This window comes from Sitodiplosis mosellana, unplaced genomic scaffold (assembly GCF_009176505.1).
Source record: "Sitodiplosis mosellana isolate CC-2019 unplaced genomic scaffold, AAFC_SMos_1.0 Smas_scaffold_6226, whole genome shotgun sequence".
NCBI classification, from domain to species: Eukaryota; Metazoa; Arthropoda; class Insecta; order Diptera; family Cecidomyiidae; genus Sitodiplosis; species Sitodiplosis mosellana.
This window is the reverse complement of record NW_022601467.1, coordinates 8,050,289-8,071,064: the sequence shown is the minus strand read 5'-3', so window position 1 is coordinate 8,071,064 and position 20,776 is coordinate 8,050,289. Positions and strand designations below refer to the sequence as shown.

The 20,776-nt window shown below is 37.2% G+C and overlaps 2 protein-coding genes across 2 annotated transcripts in view; one reads left to right on the top strand and one right to left on the bottom strand.

The window, feature by feature from the left end:
* Nucleotides 1-20,776, bottom strand: part of LOC129579389 (uncharacterized) — a 69,872-nt gene that overhangs the window by 11,585 nt on the left and 37,511 nt on the right. Inside the window, exons 8-11 of the mRNA XM_055469456.1 lie at nucleotides 10,559-10,813; nucleotides 8,551-8,688; nucleotides 6,995-8,311; nucleotides 5,910-6,128 (exon numbers count right to left, since the gene is read on the bottom strand). Of these exons, the coding sequence (XP_055325431.1) occupies nucleotides 5,910-6,128; nucleotides 6,995-8,311; nucleotides 8,551-8,688; nucleotides 10,559-10,813 (1,929 nt within the window). The remainder of the gene's footprint in view (nucleotides 1-5,909; nucleotides 6,129-6,994; nucleotides 8,312-8,550; nucleotides 8,689-10,558; nucleotides 10,814-20,776) is intronic.
* Nucleotides 12,298-12,944, top strand: LOC129579369 (uncharacterized). Its single transcript, XM_055469412.1, has 2 exons — nucleotides 12,298-12,576; nucleotides 12,661-12,944. The coding sequence occupies exons 1-2, from the start codon at nucleotides 12,421-12,423 to the stop codon at nucleotides 12,841-12,843; spliced, it is 339 nt and encodes a 112-aa protein (XP_055325387.1). The 5' UTR covers nucleotides 12,298-12,420; the 3' UTR covers nucleotides 12,844-12,944.

Genomic DNA, 20,776 nt, shown 5'->3' with positions numbered 1-20,776 from the left:
GCCGATACGCAATATGTTTTAATGAATTTGTCGTATGCCATTCTTTTATTATGTGCCGAAAAATTTTACGATCCAATGAAAATAAATGCAGAAAAGGTTGACCAAAACAAATGAAAAGGGAAAAAGAAAAACTTGCGCAAACAATCAAACATACACAAAAAGCTGTGAAGTTGAAGCCGTCAACTGAACCAAATGGAATTGCGGAGCCTGCAGCTGACAGTTTTCTTTCTATCTGCCTTCCCACTCTCGGTCGGCTCTTTCTCATCAAACAACAAACATATTTTCTCATTTTCGTGCCATTTCTTTTATTTATTAATTTCATTCCATTTCATCTTGGCGCTTTTTTTCGCTCATCTCTTTACTGTGAAATATATATGTTTTGTCTTTGGCTATTTTCCGTCGACGCAAAAGTCGACGCAAATTCGCCAACTCGACAGCTTGGACGCGTTTTTTGTTTGCAAATAGTATGACACCTCAACTGTTTGTCGAATGAAAATGTTACACATTTTCGGCCATTTTCCGCATAGGTAGAATATCCGCACGTACACTAACACTCTCACATCCACACTGAGAGTGAATTTTACTCAATTTCGAATTGAGTTTTTCTTTTTTTTATTCTCGCTATGTCTCTTCTTCTCTAATTTCATTCGTTGGCAAGCATATTTCAAGTTCACCCAACTCAAATTCAATTTTCAGTATAATCAAAAATTCATGCCCAAACTACTTGATTTTATTTGATTATATTACTCAAAGTATTGACATGCATATCGGAACATGCATCGATCGAAGCAGTGTCGAAACGAAATGATTCCGAAGATTCTTTTATTTGTCCCGTTTCACCAGAGAGTCATTCTCTCTCTCTCTCTCTCTCTCTCTCTCTCTCTTTTTCTCGTGTGTGTGTGCGTGTGTCAAACGCTAATCTACCGAATGATTTGGGTGTGCTTGAAACGATTCCTTTGGTACATCTGGACAGAATAGTCATGTTTAGCCAGAACGGCACGAATGCGTTCAAATTTCAACGTGAAATTGATTTTCGTTTCCCCATCATTTGCTTTCACCGTCGTCCCTTTCCGAATTTGATGGGTTCTCTTTTTTTGTACCTTTTCAATAAGTAAATTATTTAATAGTCTAGAACATTGGATTTATTATGTATTTATTTTACATTTTACTTGTTTTTCCATTTTCTTGTAGTACATTTCGTCGAATTTCGAACATGGACATTACATCCAACTATAATATCATTCTCTGTCTCAACCTCTCTCTTTTCACCCTTCGTTCCGTATTCTCCTTTCGGCAATGACGCAATTTCATCCGTTTTGATCGTTTTATGTGTGTACAAAGCATATTCCGTTTAAATAAATAAACATTATCTACTTGGATAAATAAATATTTTAACTAATTTGCGATTAATCAAACATTTCCATTGAGAGAGCGGGAACGAGTGAATGAGAGTGGGAGATCGAAGTTCAACGAATGATGAAGTTTTCGAAGCATTGAAATAGATAAGGAATCAATCGAATAAAGTTTTTGAATTGAACCATTTAGTGTAGATGTGTATGCATTGAAAAGAGTTCGGCAAGGAAGCGCCCAAAACTTGCAAGGCAATGTGGATTTCAGCACAACAAATTCGTATGTTGTATGCTCAATGAATGTTCAATTGTGCACAACACGACGCTTCATTGTGATATAATCGAAAGTTGAAATTGAACTTGAAAACTTGTTGAATGCATTGCAAATAGGGTGACTACATTCGCATGCAAATGTCACATCGATTCGCGTACTGATTTTTCAAGTACCACGAGAAAAAAATACGTTATTCAAAATCTAATTGTGATGACAAAAGGGGAAAAACCATACATAAAGTCAATCGAGTGGAAATTCAATTTGGATATTAAAAAAAACGCACAGGAGAGACCAAAAATGACTACATGATTGTGTCAAAGAAAAACGAACGAAGACGAATTAACGAATTTGTAGTTATTAATTTTGAGCGTTTTTTTTTCTTTTCAGGGACAATCCACGCATTTCCTTGAAAATATTCAAAGTTTCCATCTTGTCTTATTGAAATATTCGACACAGAATGGACATTTTTTCCACTTTTATCTGGCTATACAAAAGACTCGTGTTATTTATTTATTTAAAAAAAAAAGACTCAATGCCGCTCAATTCTTTGGGGATGAACTACAGTGCAGACACGTAAGTAAATTCGAAATTTGCCTTTAAAGTCACGAGCTACCACTGATTTTTTCATCCCCAAAGTGCACCCACAGTGCACAGTCTACAAAACAAACAACAAGTTCAAAGGAAGTAGAAAGGGAGTGAGCGTAGCAAGGAAAAGAAGTAAAAATACGGGTGAGTTGAGAAAATCAAAATATCTCTGAGAGCACACATCACAATCAAGTAATATCATATGCCCACACGTGAATTTATTGATCGTCTGGCATTTCGCATTTTGGAAGATTCACTTGTGTTTTTGTTGTTGCTATCTTTCTGCATATTTACAATCTCTTCATGTTGCCAATGTATCTGTCTCGCTGTGTTGTTTTGCGCGACGTACAATAATTTAAAACGGAACAAAAGAATTTATTTGTTCAAAAGGTGGAACAGTGGCAGCTCATATGAACGCGAGAGACAGAATGAAAAAAAATCGTCATTGTTACACATGCATGTTTATATAACATGAATAATATAAAGGCTGTGAAAAAGAAATCATTCGCATTTCTTTTTTTCAGTCTATAGCATGTGAGTCTTCATCGTCTGAGCCGATTTTGTATGTGCATCTGAGCTTATCTGTGGATACAGTTTTGTTGTATTCACGTATGAACACAATAATTTCGAGAAGCGATCTTTTTGCAGCAGAGCTAACAAAAAGTAACGGCAAAATGTTCGGTCCAAAGAGTATGGATAAATATAAATGCGGGAAAATTCAACGAAATACAATCTAAACGACAAATATTACAATGGAAGTAGAGATGGAAACAGAAAGAGTGTTCAAGAAGAAGCAGAGTGGAGGAGAGCGGAAAAAATGGCAGCAACGGCCACAATTTTACATTTTTTACTTGCGAAACGTTAAATAGCTAAATAAAGTTATGTATTTCATTTTCATTCTCCACGTTTTTACAGGCTGCAGGAAAATGAAAAGCATTTCCCACATTCAAGCCCACCCCGGCACCGTCAAAATGAAGAAATTGATAAGCAGAACGCATACAATAGATAAAAACGAAATGGAAAATGATGAACGAACGGTGAAATCGAAATAAAAAGTGAAAGAAAACACACACACACACACACACCGATCTCAACACACTGGCAAAATGGCATGCTCACGCTCATGATGCTGCTGCTGATTTCAGCATGCCATGTTACCTGTGCCGCACCACACTGGCTCCAGGTACAAAACACCACGTTTATGCAAATCTAAAATCAAAGTCTTTCTCTCTCTCTCTCTCTCTCTCTCTCTCTCTCTCTCTCTCTCTCTCTCTCTCTCTCTCTCTCTCTCTCATTCGCCAGATAAACTGAAAGAGAATAATTCGAAAAATTGAAACATTTGCCGTGTGTATTGTCTCGCGCGCGCATTCGCTTGCCTGCAGTATTTCTTTACATTTTGCTCCCCAGACAAACGCGCACCATGGATGAAGTCACACAAAGCATTCGACTTGAAATGGATATATCCACATCTTTTTTCACTCCTGTTCCCAAGCTCGGTGTGTGTTCTTTTTTTCCGTCTTTATTTAAATCAATCACGACAACTACATTTCCTGAACATTTTGGACTAACAATGGCAAACGATGGGAATATGGGATTATTGGGATTGATTCCAATGCTATCCAATTTCGTACAATTGCCTTTCACGAAAAAATGTTTTCCAATTTCGACCTTAAATATTAAAGGGGTGAGAGCGAGAGCAAGAGAAAGAGATTTCCCTGTTAAAGTTTCAAAATCCATTTAAATCATAACAAGAGCATGTTTTCTGCTTTGTTGAAAGGAAATAACGTGGGTAAGCAGTGAAAACTTGAAAACTTTGAAGGACATATGAAGTGACATCTAAATAGAATACGAAAGAATTTTGGTATCGTTGGAATACATCTGTTGGAAAAATCCTATTAACACAATGAATTGATCGTTTCGTTTTCCCGATGGTCCGTTTTCGTCTTCGTCGTTGTTGCGAGAAACATTCACCGACTAAAGTGTAAATGGTTATTTGTGATGTAAAATCAACATTTATTTTTATTAGGCCCCATTTCATTCGGTCCATTTTTCGAAGCGCCAAAACTAAATTGCACTTAATAACCAAATCTCATCATTATAATGAGTTTATTTGTGTGATGTGTCTATATAATAGATTGGAATTGGAACAAAATACACTCTTGAAACAATATGAAATCGTGCGATTTCCGGTATTTTTCTCATCTGAAAATAATAGCGTAACATTCATGGAGCGATGTATGAGAGGGAAAGAAAGAGAAAAATGTATACACAATCAGAACCATCAACGATTTGATATTTTTCATTTCCGAAGCAAATGCACAACAAAGCAGGTTTATTAAACACTCTCTCTCTCTCTCACTCTCTCTCTGGATGGAAGAGCCATTTCTGGTAATGACATCGATCAGTTATCGAATGTATGTTTGTGTGTGGGTGTGCACGTTTTTTGTTTTGTTTTGTTTTGTTTTGTTTTGTCTTGTATGTTCGTTCCGTTGATCGAAGTTTTTCTAGCGAAGAAATGTCAGAGAAAAAAAGTAAATCTATGGATCACATTATCTATAATTTGGCAGGTATTGTGTATTGGAAATGTAGAGAGTTTGGATTCGATTTCGGGTCCATCGTGAATTGGCATATTTTTTGTTAATATTCTTGACCCGGATAATCCAAATGCTTAATGTATCCTCGAATTGATTTCGTTTTTATTCCAAATGGTTCAATTTGATAAAATGTTGTTTTTCACATTTGTAAAATAAAGAAATTGATTTGTCTGCATCGATTCACACGCATACCCCATACTGTTGGCATTTAGAAGAAGCGGGTCGCGCATCTTCGTTTCCGTCATATTTATTCGAATGGTGGTAAGATTGCTGGCGGATTGGATTTTCCCACTCAAAATCAGTGTTGAAGAATGCCAAAATGTAGATGCCATGCTATATCTACTTGAGTGTTGGGGGTATTCGAACGGATAACTTGAATGTAAATCCAAGATGTGTATAAATTCATTCACATGACAGCACACACAACGTGTGATCTCGCTATGTGCCTGTGAAATTTGATGTGCAAAAATATAAGGTTTTTATCCACTGAATGGATCTTGATTCACCCGAAATGAAAAAGTCAACGAAAAGAGTGAGGCAGCAACAGTCACACGTACGCACGCACGCACGCAGATACACACACACATTCAACCGCGCTGACATACACAATCACTCACAGCGACACCGTTTATAAAATACAGAGTCAAGGACAGTGAAAATAGCAATGGCATGAATGTGAAAATGGGTGCCCGATGGAGAGAAGCGTGCCAGCAATAGAAAAATAGAAAGAGAAAAACAGCAGCATCACAACAACTGCACCATGTTTTTGAGTGTATGCGAGTGCTCGCTGGTTGTGTTGTACATAAAAAGATGTAGATGACGATGGAAGATAATGTTTAAACAACGATGTAGATTGAATATATTTTGATCTCATTTCTGGTTATGTTCCTGTATGTGTGTGTGTATGTAAGCTCAATGCGACATGGTACACGCGACAAAAGACAATAGTGAGTGCTACCGCTTGGTACTTTCACTATTATAAACATCGGGCTCTCAGCATCCCCTCACGCTCTCGCTGTTTTTTTATCTTGCCAACACTTGTGAAGACTCTTTACATAATGCAGAATGAAAAGATGATGGTAACACAACAACCAACTGCATAAGTACCTGTTCTTTTTTCCGCTTCATTTATGGCGATGTCTTCTAGTACAGTTGGCTCCGAACGTCCCTTTTGATTTACGCTGTATGCTATTAAATGTAAAGTAGGCGCACCACCACCACCATCAATGTAAGATGAATACGATGACGACGACGACGACGAAGAAGACGAAGACGAGGACGATGCCGCCGATGACGATGAAGATGATAATTCCGATGGCGATAAATCTAAAAGAAATAGTGGCAAAGGTGAAATAAAAATACGATAGTCGAATATAGCGGAATTTAGAGAATAAAAAAGTAGAAAGAATCAACTTGGGTGCTTTTGAAGCAAAATAAGGATAACGAAACGATACATCTAAATAAATTGGAAACAACATAGCAATCGTGAAGTATTCTCATTCACGATATGAACTTTGCTTTTAAAAAAACGCATTCAATGGAACCAATAAATTTATTCCATGGATTTTGCCAGAAGTGAAACCAATACACACTGGTTTAATTTCAGGAATGGCTTCATTCGTGTGCCACATGAAAAAAAAAACCGAAGAGATAAAGAGAGTGAGGGAGAATGCAGAGCTGAATCAATGAAGAGAAAATGTGTAAGTTAATATGCATAATTGACTGTGTACGTAACCTAAAGTGTCGTCGAGATGTGCTCTGGTCGAGTTACGCTGGGCTGGTTGGCATTTTATGTGGAAAAAAGTTCGATGATTCACTTTCTTCATTAAAAGAAAGTCTCTGACTCTTATCATAAATGGAAAAAAAAGGTAATTTAAAAAAGAGCAGCAGCCATTCCAATTCGATTTCATGTAATTACACAGATAACTCTGGGCATGTGAATGCTCCCACCGACCAGCACACCGAAAATTCGCTCGAACAAATGAACGAAAAATAGAGGGCAAAAAATTGTTCAACAAAAAAACATCGAACAGAATGGCTTTTTGCCATGGCATGACCAGAAATCAAAAGCAGAAAGAAAAAAACAAACGAGCGAGAAAAAAATAGACTGTAAAATAAATGTTGGTCTCCGTTTGGTGGAGAGAGTGCATACAACGGCGCTACTACACACGGATGTTTTTAGTGCTACGTACCTGCCAAATCGATGCGAAATAGTGGTATATCACTGAAGGCACTTGTAATATTCAAACGCAATTTTTTTGTTCGCGAATCGTATGCCTCCAACACGAAATGTTGCGGAAGTCCGCCATCGTAGCCAGCCACACATTCTAATTCCATTGTTGTTGGCGGCGATTCGTATGAATCGACAATCACATTGTTACTGTTCAAATGATGATTATTTATTGCGCTCGGCATTGACTTCGGTTCGGACGGAATGGACGACGGTGTTTTCAAGTGAGCAGCGTTCGGTTTGTGCACACCAAAGCTACTCTTCATTTCGAGATTGTTATAATTTTTATGGTTGTCAGAATGGTTTCGGTTTTTGTTATTTCTTGCATGGCCCTCGTCCCTGGTTCGACTGCGGTCATTTCCACCACTGGCAACAGCAGCAGCAGCAGCAGCAGCAGCTTCATTGCTAGCGGTTATCATAGATTTTATCGTTGACGTTGAAAACAACCGCGACGATGATGATAATGGATCTGGTAGAGTGTCCGAGCCTCTGTCTCTCCGATCACCTCGTGCACCATCCGTTGCGACGGAGGCGGCCGCTGCAGCACCACTTCGATAGCTCATATCGTTTACAACGGTGTCATCCCCATTTGTTTTATGACCATTGCTTCCTTTTGCCCAACTTTTCAGGTTTCGTTTTATATCGTGATGAAAATTTGGCTGTTTCGCATTCCTTTGATGATTCATTCTCGATGTCATGTATGACAAATTTGATTTGGCCGTTGAAGCAGCATCTCCATCTTCTTCCGCATAGTCGATGTCGCTGTCATCGCCCACCACAACACCACCATCACCACCGAGATGTTCAACTTTTGTTCGAGGTAAATACGATTTTTTATGATTATCCGGATTGTAACTTTTGGTATTACGACGAGTTTTTGTGCTCGGCCCTCTTATGCCATCGTTGTTGGTTGTGACGACGTCAACATCGTCATCATCATCATCATCATCATCGTTGTCGTCGTCTTCATCGTAGTTGCCTCTGCCATTGGCCGACAAACTCTTTTTATTAAATTTTGCCATATTTATCGTTCCGTTTTTGCTATTGGCCGCCATTTTACTAGCTGTTGACACGAAAACGTTACGATCTTTCATGTATTCCGTATTCATGTAATTCAATTCTTTTGGTCCATTTAATTGCTGCTGCTGGTGGTGATGGTTGTTGTAATTTTGGTTTGAATGTGCCGCCGAGGCCGTTAGATTCGTCGAGTTCATTGTTATCGCATAAGTGCTCGTTAAATACGGCCGTAATGTGCAATTACGTAATGGTGACGGTTTAGCTACGAAAAAAAAACGAGAAACAAAAGCGATAAAATTTTGGTTTACTATTTTTGTTAATCGTTGCACAAGTTATTAATAAACTGGGCGAACAGAAAAAATAAACTCGGTCTATGGTGTTCTCCAAGTGAATGTTGGTATTTATTCTGAACAAATTAAAATGTTTATGTACACAACTGAAAACAAATAAAGAGCTTTCGACACATTGCATAAAAACGATAAAGAGCATTTCGATGATTACCTGCGGGAACCACCTGAAACAGGCACGGTTCCGTTTGTTTGCCGATCGAATTCCTTGCCCAACACGCCAACGTTCCGTAATCACGTTCATTTTTTGGTGTATAAATCAATTCACTAACCGTCTCGATAATGTGTCGACCTGAGGAACAATTAATCGCATGAAAGGGAAAGAAACATTATTATTTATATTCTGTGAACAAAGATAGGAAATGAATTTCGTTGGCCACAAATATGAGATCAAGGTATATATATACTAGACACCGTCATTGTTTCCACAATCCCCATCACCTCACCTCGTATATAATCATCATCATCGTCGTTAGTCGAAGTAAAACTATGCCATGTATCGCTATCGAAAAATATTATGCGTTCAGCTCACGAATGAAGGGCATTTGACTTTTGACATCGGGCTAAAAGGTATATAAAAGTTTCAATTCGATGCGTGCACGTGTTCGATGTAATTGCGTCACACATGGTTTCAATGCGATAAATCACACGAAAATGGCTGATTCACACCGCCAAACGTAAAAACCATTTCACTTTGTTGCAAACGCATTACATTCCGATACCGATTATTTCCATAGAAGCCTATGTCGCACTGTAAATGTGGCGCACAACGTTTTTGTTGCTTGATTTTTTTTTTCAATCTCAACAGTATTCCACCGCAATGAATGATATAAATGCGTGCGGCCCAGAGCGACAGACCGTATAACCAAGTACGTATGGACTTAGCATACTATGTATTAGATGAACATCAGCGCCCAACATATTTATATTGACAAACGATGGTGAATCGCAATGAAAATCGGTGCAAAAACATCGAGTCGGTGAAAGATATCTTCCAAGTTCAAAAAGCACTGATTAACAGATATTTTTCAGCATCACATGAACAAAACGTGCGATGACGACATTAAAAACCTAGTTGACAATGTCACCGTTCTACGTTTTCTTTTTTTCGTTCTCTTTCTATGTGCCCGTCGACATTCAATGTGGTTGGCCAGTGAATTTATGAATTTAGTGCATTGTACTTCGATAGAGATTTACGGTTACGAGGAAAAACGTATCACGTTTTTATGGGAGGAAAAAAATTGATAAAAACCAAATCAAAGTGTCACATGCGTCTCGAAATAACAGAATCGTCGAAAAAAAAATGGAGACGACCGACACATCAATGAATGAAAAGGAAAAAAAAGCAAACCCACACGCACCCGAAGAAGAGAAGTCACATATGGTTTGAATAGCTCCAAATGGAAATCAATGGATATAATAGTTTCGCAACAAATGCGTAATACGTATTGTGATATTTTAGATGTCTACATCAATGTTGAAGTTTTACAAATGTGCACCATTTTCCCATTCGCATGATCTGTCATGGGGTGGCTGTTTTTCCTCCAATGGAAGCAGTCAGTAAGCAAGCCAATAGAATTAAAGCCTCTCTAATAAATACCAATTTATTCATAAAATATTTATCATCGGGCTGCAATTATTATTGTACTTTTTGGTGAAACTGATATATCATTTGATAGGTCTTTATTTTAAGCGACACAAAAAACAACCAAAGGCCATAAAAATCGTCTCGCACAAAAAACTGTGCCACGTGAACGATCACAAAGTGAATGAATGCTATCTCAATGAGTTACTTTGTGTTAACATTTGCATATGCTGGAAAGTGTTGATGACACTGCTGTTGATTTCAATTTTCCATAAATAAACATAACTACATTTTAATTCATGGCAAGTTAACTGTGTTGAAAATAAAATCCATTCCATGTGTCATTCTGTGTGCGATATGATATTTTTATCAATTAAATAGCATAATTTATTAACTGGAGATAAAAAAAAATCGGGGAGTGGATAAATTCAGGAAAAAAAAAATTTATTATGAGCCAAAGCGAAACAACCGCGATAACAATTCGTTGATGAATATGGTTCGTGGTGGTGTGTTTGCGGTGTTTGGATGAATAAAACGTGAAATCCGAAAAAAATAATGACGTTAATCGAATGCTTACCATCACTTTCGCCATGTGTTTCTTCCGAGTCGTAAAATACGGAAGCACTTTTTGAACCATCCGTTCCACCAACGCCGTTGTCCTGCACCGTTGCGTAATGTCCATGTGGCACTTCGAAGCGTTCACCACTGCTTGAGAAACTCCATTCGAACTCCACGTCGGGTGGATCGGCATTTACGCGACACGAAATCGAAATCGACTCATCCAACGATGCTCCAACCATCGAAAGGCTTGATTCAGCACATACAGGTGAATCTAAGAAGTCAAACAGAAAATAAGAAAAGAAATGAAAACACTCAGAAGATTCTCTTTATTTGAACTAGTGCAATATTCCTTTAGTAGCTTCTGAAAGTGCCCCTTGATGCTATTACGACGCCCTTCACTATGTTCTAATATTTGATTAAAATTGTTTTTATTCGAGGAAAAATCAATTGTTCTTGTTGACGCCTGTATAGTTTATTTGTTCCGGAAATACCAAACAAATCAAATCTAGATGAACTAATCGAACGCGAAAGAAAGAAAAAAACAGCGAGATGTCATGAAACGAGAATGAGAGAGAGAGAGAGGGAGCGGGAAAAAAATCGGCAAAACTTATTTGGTCTATTCATATTTCAATTGAAATTTTATGTGCTCACTTCCCATTTATCATGAGCATATTGACGATATAAGGCAAATACACCGATCGGCACACGTTCACCGTAAATGCGTTTTATTATTTTTCCTCAATTCTCATTCACTTTTGATCAGCATCCACTATGCGATTGTTCGCTTCCGCACATGTGCTTTTTTGTTCAATTTTCTCTCTCTCTCTCTCTCTATCTCTCTCTAGTTTATATATTCATGCGAATAATACCGAACATTTCCAACAACTCATTTCCTGTTTTCGCTTTTCATAAGGAATGAAATGAAATGAAATACCGTGCAGCCGAGAGAGAGAGAGAGAGAGAGAGAGAGAGAGCGAATGAGTGGGGAAAAAAGGGTATGAACTCAGCACACACACAAATCCAACCAAAGTGCAAATAAAATGAAATAAAAGTTGAGTACTGGTAACAATTCGAAAACAAATACCATTGACAAGAGCGTACGTTTGGCTGTTATTTGCCATATATATATTTTGCTGCCTGTCAGCCATCGAACACTTCATTTTTAATGCATTCGAATGAATGCTGTATCCCATTCGATCACACATCACTACACAAAGCGATAAAAAGATGTGTATCGAACGACAAACATGTACACAAGGAGAGAGAGAAAGCGAGAGAATCATAGAGAGAAAAAAACACCGATATACTACGTATTGAAACACGGTTGGCATTTTGATGGGACGCATTCAACTTTCAAACCTTTTGCACCCAGAAATCATGTGAAAAGGTGAAAAAATTTAATATTACGACTTATTCCCATCTACACCTCTTTGTAGCAGCATTTCATCTATCGTCGCGCTCTTGTTTCTATTTCTTCTTCATCTTTGTTTGCGTCATTCATGTGAGAACGTCAGTTGCTTCATTGGGAAATAAAACGATGGAATTTTAAATTAAAATCGCTACGACGATATGGCTGTGACACATTTCGTTCACGGCGCTACCAATTTCAATGCTAACTTTTTCCGCATGCACCCGAAATTTATGATCGTAGTGAACTTTTACTTTTTCACTTGGAATTCATGTTTGGACTGCGGGAAAAAAAAACAATCGAAGTGAATGTTCCGGTCGTAGCAAGCGAAGAAATTTTTTTTTTGAAGTAATGCAGACATAGTAGTCATTGCATTGTAAGTATTCGAGAAAAAGAAACATAAACTGAAAGTTGAAATCTGAATTGATTCAAACGTAAAATCGAAAAGTTTAGCATTTTTTCTGTGCAAAATGTCTTCAAATTGTTGCAAAGCAAACACTTCAGCGGGCGAGAATTGCTGTTGCAAATCCTGTAATAGCCCAGGATGCTATCCCAAGCAAGTTCATGGGGCATGTCGAATGGATATGCCTTGCGCCAGAATGCCAGGACCACGGCCACCAAACTTTGTAAGTAAATTGCATTTTCGGGTATTCAATATTGCAGCAACTTTCAATTTAATATCCATTCTGTTTTAAATTCTCATTTTCCAGAACAAAGTCTTCAAAAATCATCGAAATCCTGATTTGCCGTGGCTCGATTGGCATTTTCGGCCGTCAATCACATCTGATTCGACCGATACGAATCACTACGCGTATCAGTTGAAACGACACACACCCTGCATCGGCGACGTCTACTTCCACGATTTGCCCGAAGATTCGAAAAAGTTCATTTGAATTGGAGAAGCTTTGAAGCACATTAATATTAACATTAATTGTTAATCAAAATCCAAAGTCTAGAGTTAAATCCGAAGTGAATTAATATTTGAAAAGTGAAATGTTGTTTTTATTTTGTTTTAATTCCGCTTCCCTTGGGGCTAAACTAATTTTAATAGTCAAGTAAATGTACTGGGAAACTTTCATGATCTAATACTATTTACGGATATGGAGATGAAAATTGCATCTGGAGCAATGCGTGTCTTAACTCGTTCGAATAGTGCTCACGATTTGAGTGAAAACGGAATGAAATCGCTAATCATATAAAATATCCAATTAAAGCTACCCAGGTTTTGGCACACAGCTATTTATACATCATCGAATTAACACTGGGATCAGACCAGATTCTTTGTGAACTTAAAAATTACGTCCATGAACCAAATGAAAATCAATTTCAAGAGTTCAGAACATTTTCTAAGTTGAGAGAGAAAAAAAAACGAAATAAAAAATAAAATTCTCGATTTGATGTCGCCAAATGAAAATAAACCGAATGCACATTGGTTAAAGTAAAAATAAAACGGAATGCTTCACGTACTTTTCTTATGAATATTTATTGTCTAATGCTGTTTTCGTGTTCATAAATCATTTGATGCATGAAGAGTAAGCGCATAACAACAAAGAGCAATAAGCACGAGTGCCGCACGTTCTGTACACAACCGAATGGTCACACGATCCGTCTCGGGAAAGGGAATACACAAACAAACCCATCGACATCGACACACAGAGTACGAAGCAAAGACAAAAAGACACAAAGATACAAAGTGAGTGAAATGAAAACAGACGGCAAAAGTCTGTAGTGCACTACAACACATTTATTTATATAAAATGCGATGATGTTTTTGGTTCCCGGCAACTCTCTCATATACTTTTCACTTTGAGCTTTGAAAAAAGGAGAAAAAGACTAAGTAGAAGTGGGAGGAGGAGAGTAGAATGACAAATTTTTGTTATCCTTGACAAATCATGGTTTAATAGCATCAAACGAAAACTGGGAAAAGTTTTTGAAAATTCCGTATACACTGGACTATATTTATGGAATGAGTTTGGAAAGCGAAAACTTTCAAATGAATAAACGAATTGACCACCTTTGCTCTCATCATTAAGGGCATAAAATGGAGATGTTGTGTTGGTGAACAAGCTGCTATTTTCTCTCTCTCTCTCTCTCTCTTGCTTTGGCCGTTGGTTTTCACATATTCCAGAGAAAAAGGTCGCTACAACTGAAATGGTTTAGTTACATGAGTTTTCGTTGTCATTACCATTCTATCTCTACCACCCGAAAAAGAACCAACAAAGACAAAACTACCGGCAACCAACCAAAAGTTTGGATCACTTTGCGCTCACCCTTTCTCTATCTCCCGAATGGAAATTGAATAAAACCAAGCGGTGGCAAAAATCAACCAAAAAAGACCTTCGACCAAAATGAAACTGAATAGTTGAAATACAGAGAAAACACAAAAATCGAAGTAGACGCTTGACAAGTTTAGTGCAACCGAACAAAAAATAAGAGTAAAGTTGAAAAAAAAAATCAAAATAAACCAAGCCAACTGCGCAAAAATGAAAACAACGACCAAAAATAAAGCATCGAGAGACAAACAATTCGTGCGTGTTAACAATACTTTTTTTCGTTTTATGTTCTCTCTGCTGTTCTCTTTCTCTCTTTTTCTTGGACAAAATCTGACACGAACCACGGAATCGTAGAGCTTTTCCAAATAAAGCAGTTTTCGTGCTCTTGCTGCTGCAACTGCATGCATTTGATCAGCGTATCAAATGCTAAATAAGTTTAAAAAGGTATTACACTTTTTGTTTTTCTCATTTATTGTCTTCTCTGGCAAGAAGTACGTGCAACTCGAAGAGCGGTGTGCAAATACGTTTTGATCGCATTAACCGACTTGTCGAGGATAATGTATTTTTGCCATGGAAATGGCACGCTTTATACCGGACTGGAATCATTCCAAGAGAGCAGATTCAAACGAATATTTGTCATAAGCATTTCGATTAAAGTAAATTTAGTCGATTCTTGTTGGCTTTTGCTTGGTCGCTTTGTGTTTCGATTAAATTACAATTGCTTTTCTAACATGGAATGGCTTGGAACAATGAGAGAAAATACAAAAAAATTCGAAAAGACATGTGGATACACATATATTCGCTTGAATTTGAATATGTAATCTTGTCTAACCGGTCCAGCTAATGTAGAAATAGCAGTAATAGAGATTAGTAGAGTGTAAGCTCGAGAGTACAGATTATCTTGATGAATCGCCCTCAGTTAGGCTGGAAGCAAAATTGTGCCATTGTAAACACACACACAAACACACACGTCGTAAGATTGGTGTTACAAATGGTCATCTCATTTTGTTTGTCATATATGTAAATTGAGTTGTATTGGTGGCGATTTATTCGAAGTTCAATGTGATGGCAATTGGGTGTGGATGTGGATTATCCAAATAAAACCAATGAAGTGTTCCTTTCAAGCGAAATACAGATTTTTGTCTGTGCATTCTTAAACCATAATACATCAAACCAAAGTTAACAAAAATCTTTACGTTCAATGTTTGCTAGGACATTTGCGAACTGCACGCAATGCAATGCACAGACAAAGAAGAAGACGAAGAAAAACGTTGCGATCATATTTCATTGAAACTTTCTCACTTAAAGCTGGAGAAATGCACTATGTTCAAATTAACTCATCACAATACAAGCAATGCGATGTGATTACATGATTACCAAGAAGATGAGACCGGATCCCCTACACTGTGGACGTGTGTGTGTGTATGTGTGTGTGTGTGATGCTGGTTTGCTGCTTCTACACCCTGTGTGCTGTGCATGCACACTCGGGATGAAATATTTTCCGCTGGATTATGATAACATTCTGTTGTCTGTATTTGCTGATCGTTTTAGAATTTTGATGAAGACCGCATCGTATCGCTTCTCTACTCAATTTCGACATGACCGAAGTGCTTCAATGCCAACAATGTTCCAAATGAATATAATCGTTTCTGCTTTGAGATTAGATATCGACAACACAAAATGCAGGGTGAATACAATGATATTCTCTTTTTTTCCAGTTACTATATATTGTTTGCTAAGCAAAATTGCTGATACGACACTTCTTACCGACTTTCCTCGTTCGTTTGCTGCATTGTTTTTTGCTTGTGCAGGAATTTTTGCTGGGCATCCTACAATTATTATGAAATGATTGTTTGGAAAATTGAAAATTTCAACGTTTACACAAAAGATATATTTCTTCAAATTTATGTGGGTTCAATGTCGTCAGTCAGCACAATGAAAGGCATTTTATTGAATTATTGCTACAAATCTTGTTAACTTGGTATACATTTTGTCGCTTGGTTGAACCGGGTTGAGTGACGGGAGCCGAGAGACGAAAGGTCAACATAAGCAATTATTTAATCTGTGGTTGATTACATGCATTTATGTTTGGGCAAATGAAGCACCCAATAAAATTTACTGTGTTTACTTTGTGCTCTTGTTCAATTGTTTCGATAAACAATAACGAAACGAACAAGCGAAACGACATGCACAGTAAAGCACTTTTGGGTGTACGTTTTTCCAATCTCGGCGATTCCATTTAAAATTGTGTGTATGATATTCGATGCGTTAATTGTAATTTCTTTATTTAATTATAAAATATAATTAAAATACATTTGGTGAAATTAAGTATAAAACCAATAATAAAATTAAATAGAAGAGAATTATTTAATCTGGGGGCTTTGTAACGTCATTCCGTTGCGTGATTCGTATACGAGAGGATGGTGGTGAGGCTTTGTGTGTGTTTTTGTGTACCTCAATGGAATCTCGCATCATTTAATTTTGAATGCAGATTTGGCGGGCTCGAAAGAGCTGAAAAGCAATTATCTGTGTGACATCCGTGTATGTATATGAACATCAACATTATAATACAATGCTGTTGGTTTTCTTTGTTTTCGATTACCATTAAATATGTGTGTTCTACATTTGTTACTATTTTATACACAAAATTGGAAATGAGCGTGTCGCGTATGTCGCATCTCAAAAAGGCTTCCCACTGAAATGGTTATTAATATAATTTTGAAATAACAAATTTTAATCACATATAACTGCTGTGTATTGTATATCCAATTAATTTACACGTAATTAAAATATATGCATGGCACGGCAGAAGATGAGTTATGTGATACAGTCGAGTAAAAAGTAAACAACAGTACATGCCCCACTTTGAATCGATACTTGTCTCTCTCTCTCTCTCTCTCTCTCTTCCATACTGTTTTTTCGGTGGATGTGTACACTACGTACATATTTTGCATACATACTTTGATGGATGCCACATCCAGTCAAGCAATAAATTAGAGGAAATTGAAAATTGGTGAAAAAGGAAAAAGTGACACAACAACAATGCACGAACTTGAGCGAGTTAACGAAATTCATCAGCGGCAACGGCTTGACGGTCAAAAGAACAACTAGTTTGATTTGGAAAATATTACATATCATCATCCAACCCCAAACTAGCATACACCATCGAATTTCGGATTTAGCGATATTTGGAGTACGCACGAGAACAAATGTAATTCATTCAGAATAATTAAATAATTAAATATTAAACATTTCTATGAACATTTTGCCATTTACCGATATTATAGGATGAAAAAACAAACAAACGAAAAAAACACTTGATGTCATAGTACAACCGGTTGTATATATGTATGTACCATTACAAATTGGTCAATGTTTGCATTTTAATTGGTTTGTTTTCGATTTATACGTTTATTTTATTTTTATGTAACCACATTACAAAGGTTCGGTGTGGGTTTTGATTTTGTTTCATTTTGACGAACCATAAATATGAACACAACGCCAGGTTATTTACGTGCATGATTTCGGAATGGCTGACTTTTTTACCGCTTTCTTCTCTCTCTCTCTCTCTCTCTCTCTCTCTCTCTCTCTCTCTCTCTTTCTCTTTCTCTTTCTCTTTCTCTTTCTCTCTCTCAGTTAGTCCCTTGTTGTTGCGATGCCAATTATTTCATGTTAGTTGCCCCAGTTTAATGTCGGAGCAATGGTGCACGTGAACATTTGAACAAAAAAGAAATCAATTCAAAAGCATTTAAAATTCATGTGAAATTATTTTAGGCTTTTACTTGCTTTTAGCTTACCACGTGCTAGGTTCAAATTACTGCGAATCTTTCAGCTTTGTTCAGCTTTTTTTCCGTTGGTACGTATGCTACATTTGTGTTTGTTTGCTAAGCCGCTTTTGGTATTTTTCGGCAAAAGCACACAAATCATGTTTGCATACAACATACCACGAAAGTATGCACCATACCGTTGCTACGCTCAAATTCATATGAGCGAAAAGAGGAAGAGAAAAAGTAGAACAGCACTGTAGCTGTTGAATAATAGATAAATAAAATGGTAAAACGAAAAACAAGTGTAAAATACACATGAACAAACACACAATTCCAATTGAATATGAGAGCGCATAAAACATTAATGGCTTCACCATTTTCGATTAGAGAGTGAGAGAGATGAAATCTAATGAAGTGTAGTAACAATGACTAATGCGATTTAGAAAGCATTTTACGCAGAAATCCCCATCTTACCTAATAGATTACCGTCATTTATTATGGCGTATGTGTGTTTGTTGCCAAATTTGCACACAAATCTATTTTTGCCCATCCCGAAAATATTCGCAATTCGACATTCACATAAAAACGGACATGAAAACACATCGATTTCGGTTCGGTATGCATACAGCCGCCACACACTATTTTGGGAGCACAAGTCATCGTTTCCAATCAAGCAACAATCGAAAAATCGACAACCATCGAACGAGCACCACTGTCACTGAACCCAAAAGTAGCAAATGGCAAAAAACAAGCCATTTTGGAATCGTCTAAATTACTTTGGTTTATTTCCAATGGTTTTGCTAATATACTTGGATGCTTTGCTAAATTATGGCTGATAAACTCTTATGGTATGGCTCTTTTGTGCGTATGTTTTTTGTTAAAATTTCCATTTGTTTGTGGGCAAGTACATAGCGCGCATTGGAGCGCAAATGGCATTATGTGTCCCATTCCGATGGTTCTTACACCCTCGTCCATCTCTTTCTCTCTCTTTCTCTCTCTCCCTCTTTCCCTGCCTTCTGTTGCTTCTGTTACCATTTGTCGAAGGGAGGTGGAGCATTTTCTAATCTTCATCTCTGCAAATTATAGTCATTGACTTAGCACATTCACACACTATTGATTTTTTTTCACTACAATTTGTCTTCATTTTCCTTCACATTTTCCATCTTAGCGACAAACAAATACGCACATAAACACAGAGACCCAACATCGCATCACAGCCACAAGCAATCCAATAAACTTTGAAAACGAGTATCGGAAACGCCTTCGAATCTTCTCAAAGTAAACGATATCACAAAATACAAGAACCACTCACATTTGCCATGCTACTCTCACACTCCACACTCGATGATACACAATCGTCCGATTCAGATTTGCGTTTCAACTTCCAAGCAACAAAGTGAATGCATTAACAATGAACGCATCTGCGGACGACGAAGAAGATGAAAACGCGACAACAGCCGCTACAAAGCTGACAATCTGATATTGTTATATTTACAGCAAACAAATTAAACTTTATTCGGGGATGTACTTGCCATCATCGCACAGTAATTTTTTACCATTTTATGGCACTCGAAAAGTAAACTCAAAAAGTAACTGCACACAAACACACTTACGTACCGACCGACCGAACCAAACCGACAAGTGAATTTGAGCTTTTCGTTTCGTACGTAACTTACTGTGCTATGTAAATCCGAATTTCAAAATGCCATTTAAAATGAACGGGAAAAAGAGAGATAACAAAGTGGATGTCATTCAACGGTATTTGTTCGCTTGAGCATCGTTTGATTTAACATTCACAGAAAATGATAAGATTGCAAATGAATTGCCATTAACTGTGATATCGTGCACATGTATTTGTGCGCAACGATTTCTCACGCTTTTATCGCAACACAAAGAAAGTGTTTGTAATGATATTTCCATTTTGCTCATACCAATGACGGAACGTTTAATTTAACAATTTAGACGATTTTTTGGCAAATTCACAAATTTTCATATTTAATTATCAAGTTTTCAACAAATTTAAGGAATTTTTCCACCGCAACCTTTCAATTTATATTTCGAATTTGTCTTATCAAAAGGCACAAGGAATCTCGAAATTCGAATCCATTCAAGCATTTCTACTATTGATTATGCTGAATTAATTTCGCACAGTTAAGTTTCAAAATCGGTTTTGAAGTGCAGCCGAACATACTCGAGAACCATCTCAATTGTTCTCACCAAAGTAACAAGATAATTGAAGCTTTTTGTGTCGTCATTTTCATTACAATGAACATTGTTGTGTTTTATTTCGTTTGTAACGCAAAAACACTTATTTTTGTTTCTGTTGTGAAGCTCTTAATGCCAATTATAGTTGTGAAATTGTTTCATGGTTTTTCAAGCCCTTATTGAAATTCGAAATGAGCTTGTTCGCCGAGCAGAAGGAGCCGTACGGAGTGAAAAAAAAGTCTCCGCCGAGCGGAAGTTTTATCGGAATTGTGATCGAACCAAAACCAATTTTGTTCTTATCACATGTGAGCATCGATTGTCACACATATGTCGAAAATGGAACGAAAACGAAACGGTTTTTGGCTTCAGCATGAAATAACATACGAACATTGCAATTTCGGGATTTGCATACAAATGGAAATATTTTCGATTTCAACACCGACACACGCAAGAGATAGCGAAAGAGGGGGAAAAAAAACCCGGAGCCATTAAATTGTCATTTGAAACTTTGAGTTCATCAAAGTGATTTTCAGCTAATCTTCGCATAAACACACGACCATACCCGTTGAATATATCGGTGA

Excerpts from the sequence above, each read along its gene's own strand:
- LOC129579369 (XM_055469412.1), top strand. The coding sequence starts at position 12,421 with ATGTCTTCAAATTGTTGCAAAGCAAACACTTCAGCGGGCGAGAATTGC. Across the intron at positions 12,577-12,660 it reads GACCACGGCCACCAAACTTT|AACAAAGTCTTCAAAAATCA; the intron begins GTAAGTAAATTG and ends CTCATTTTCCAG.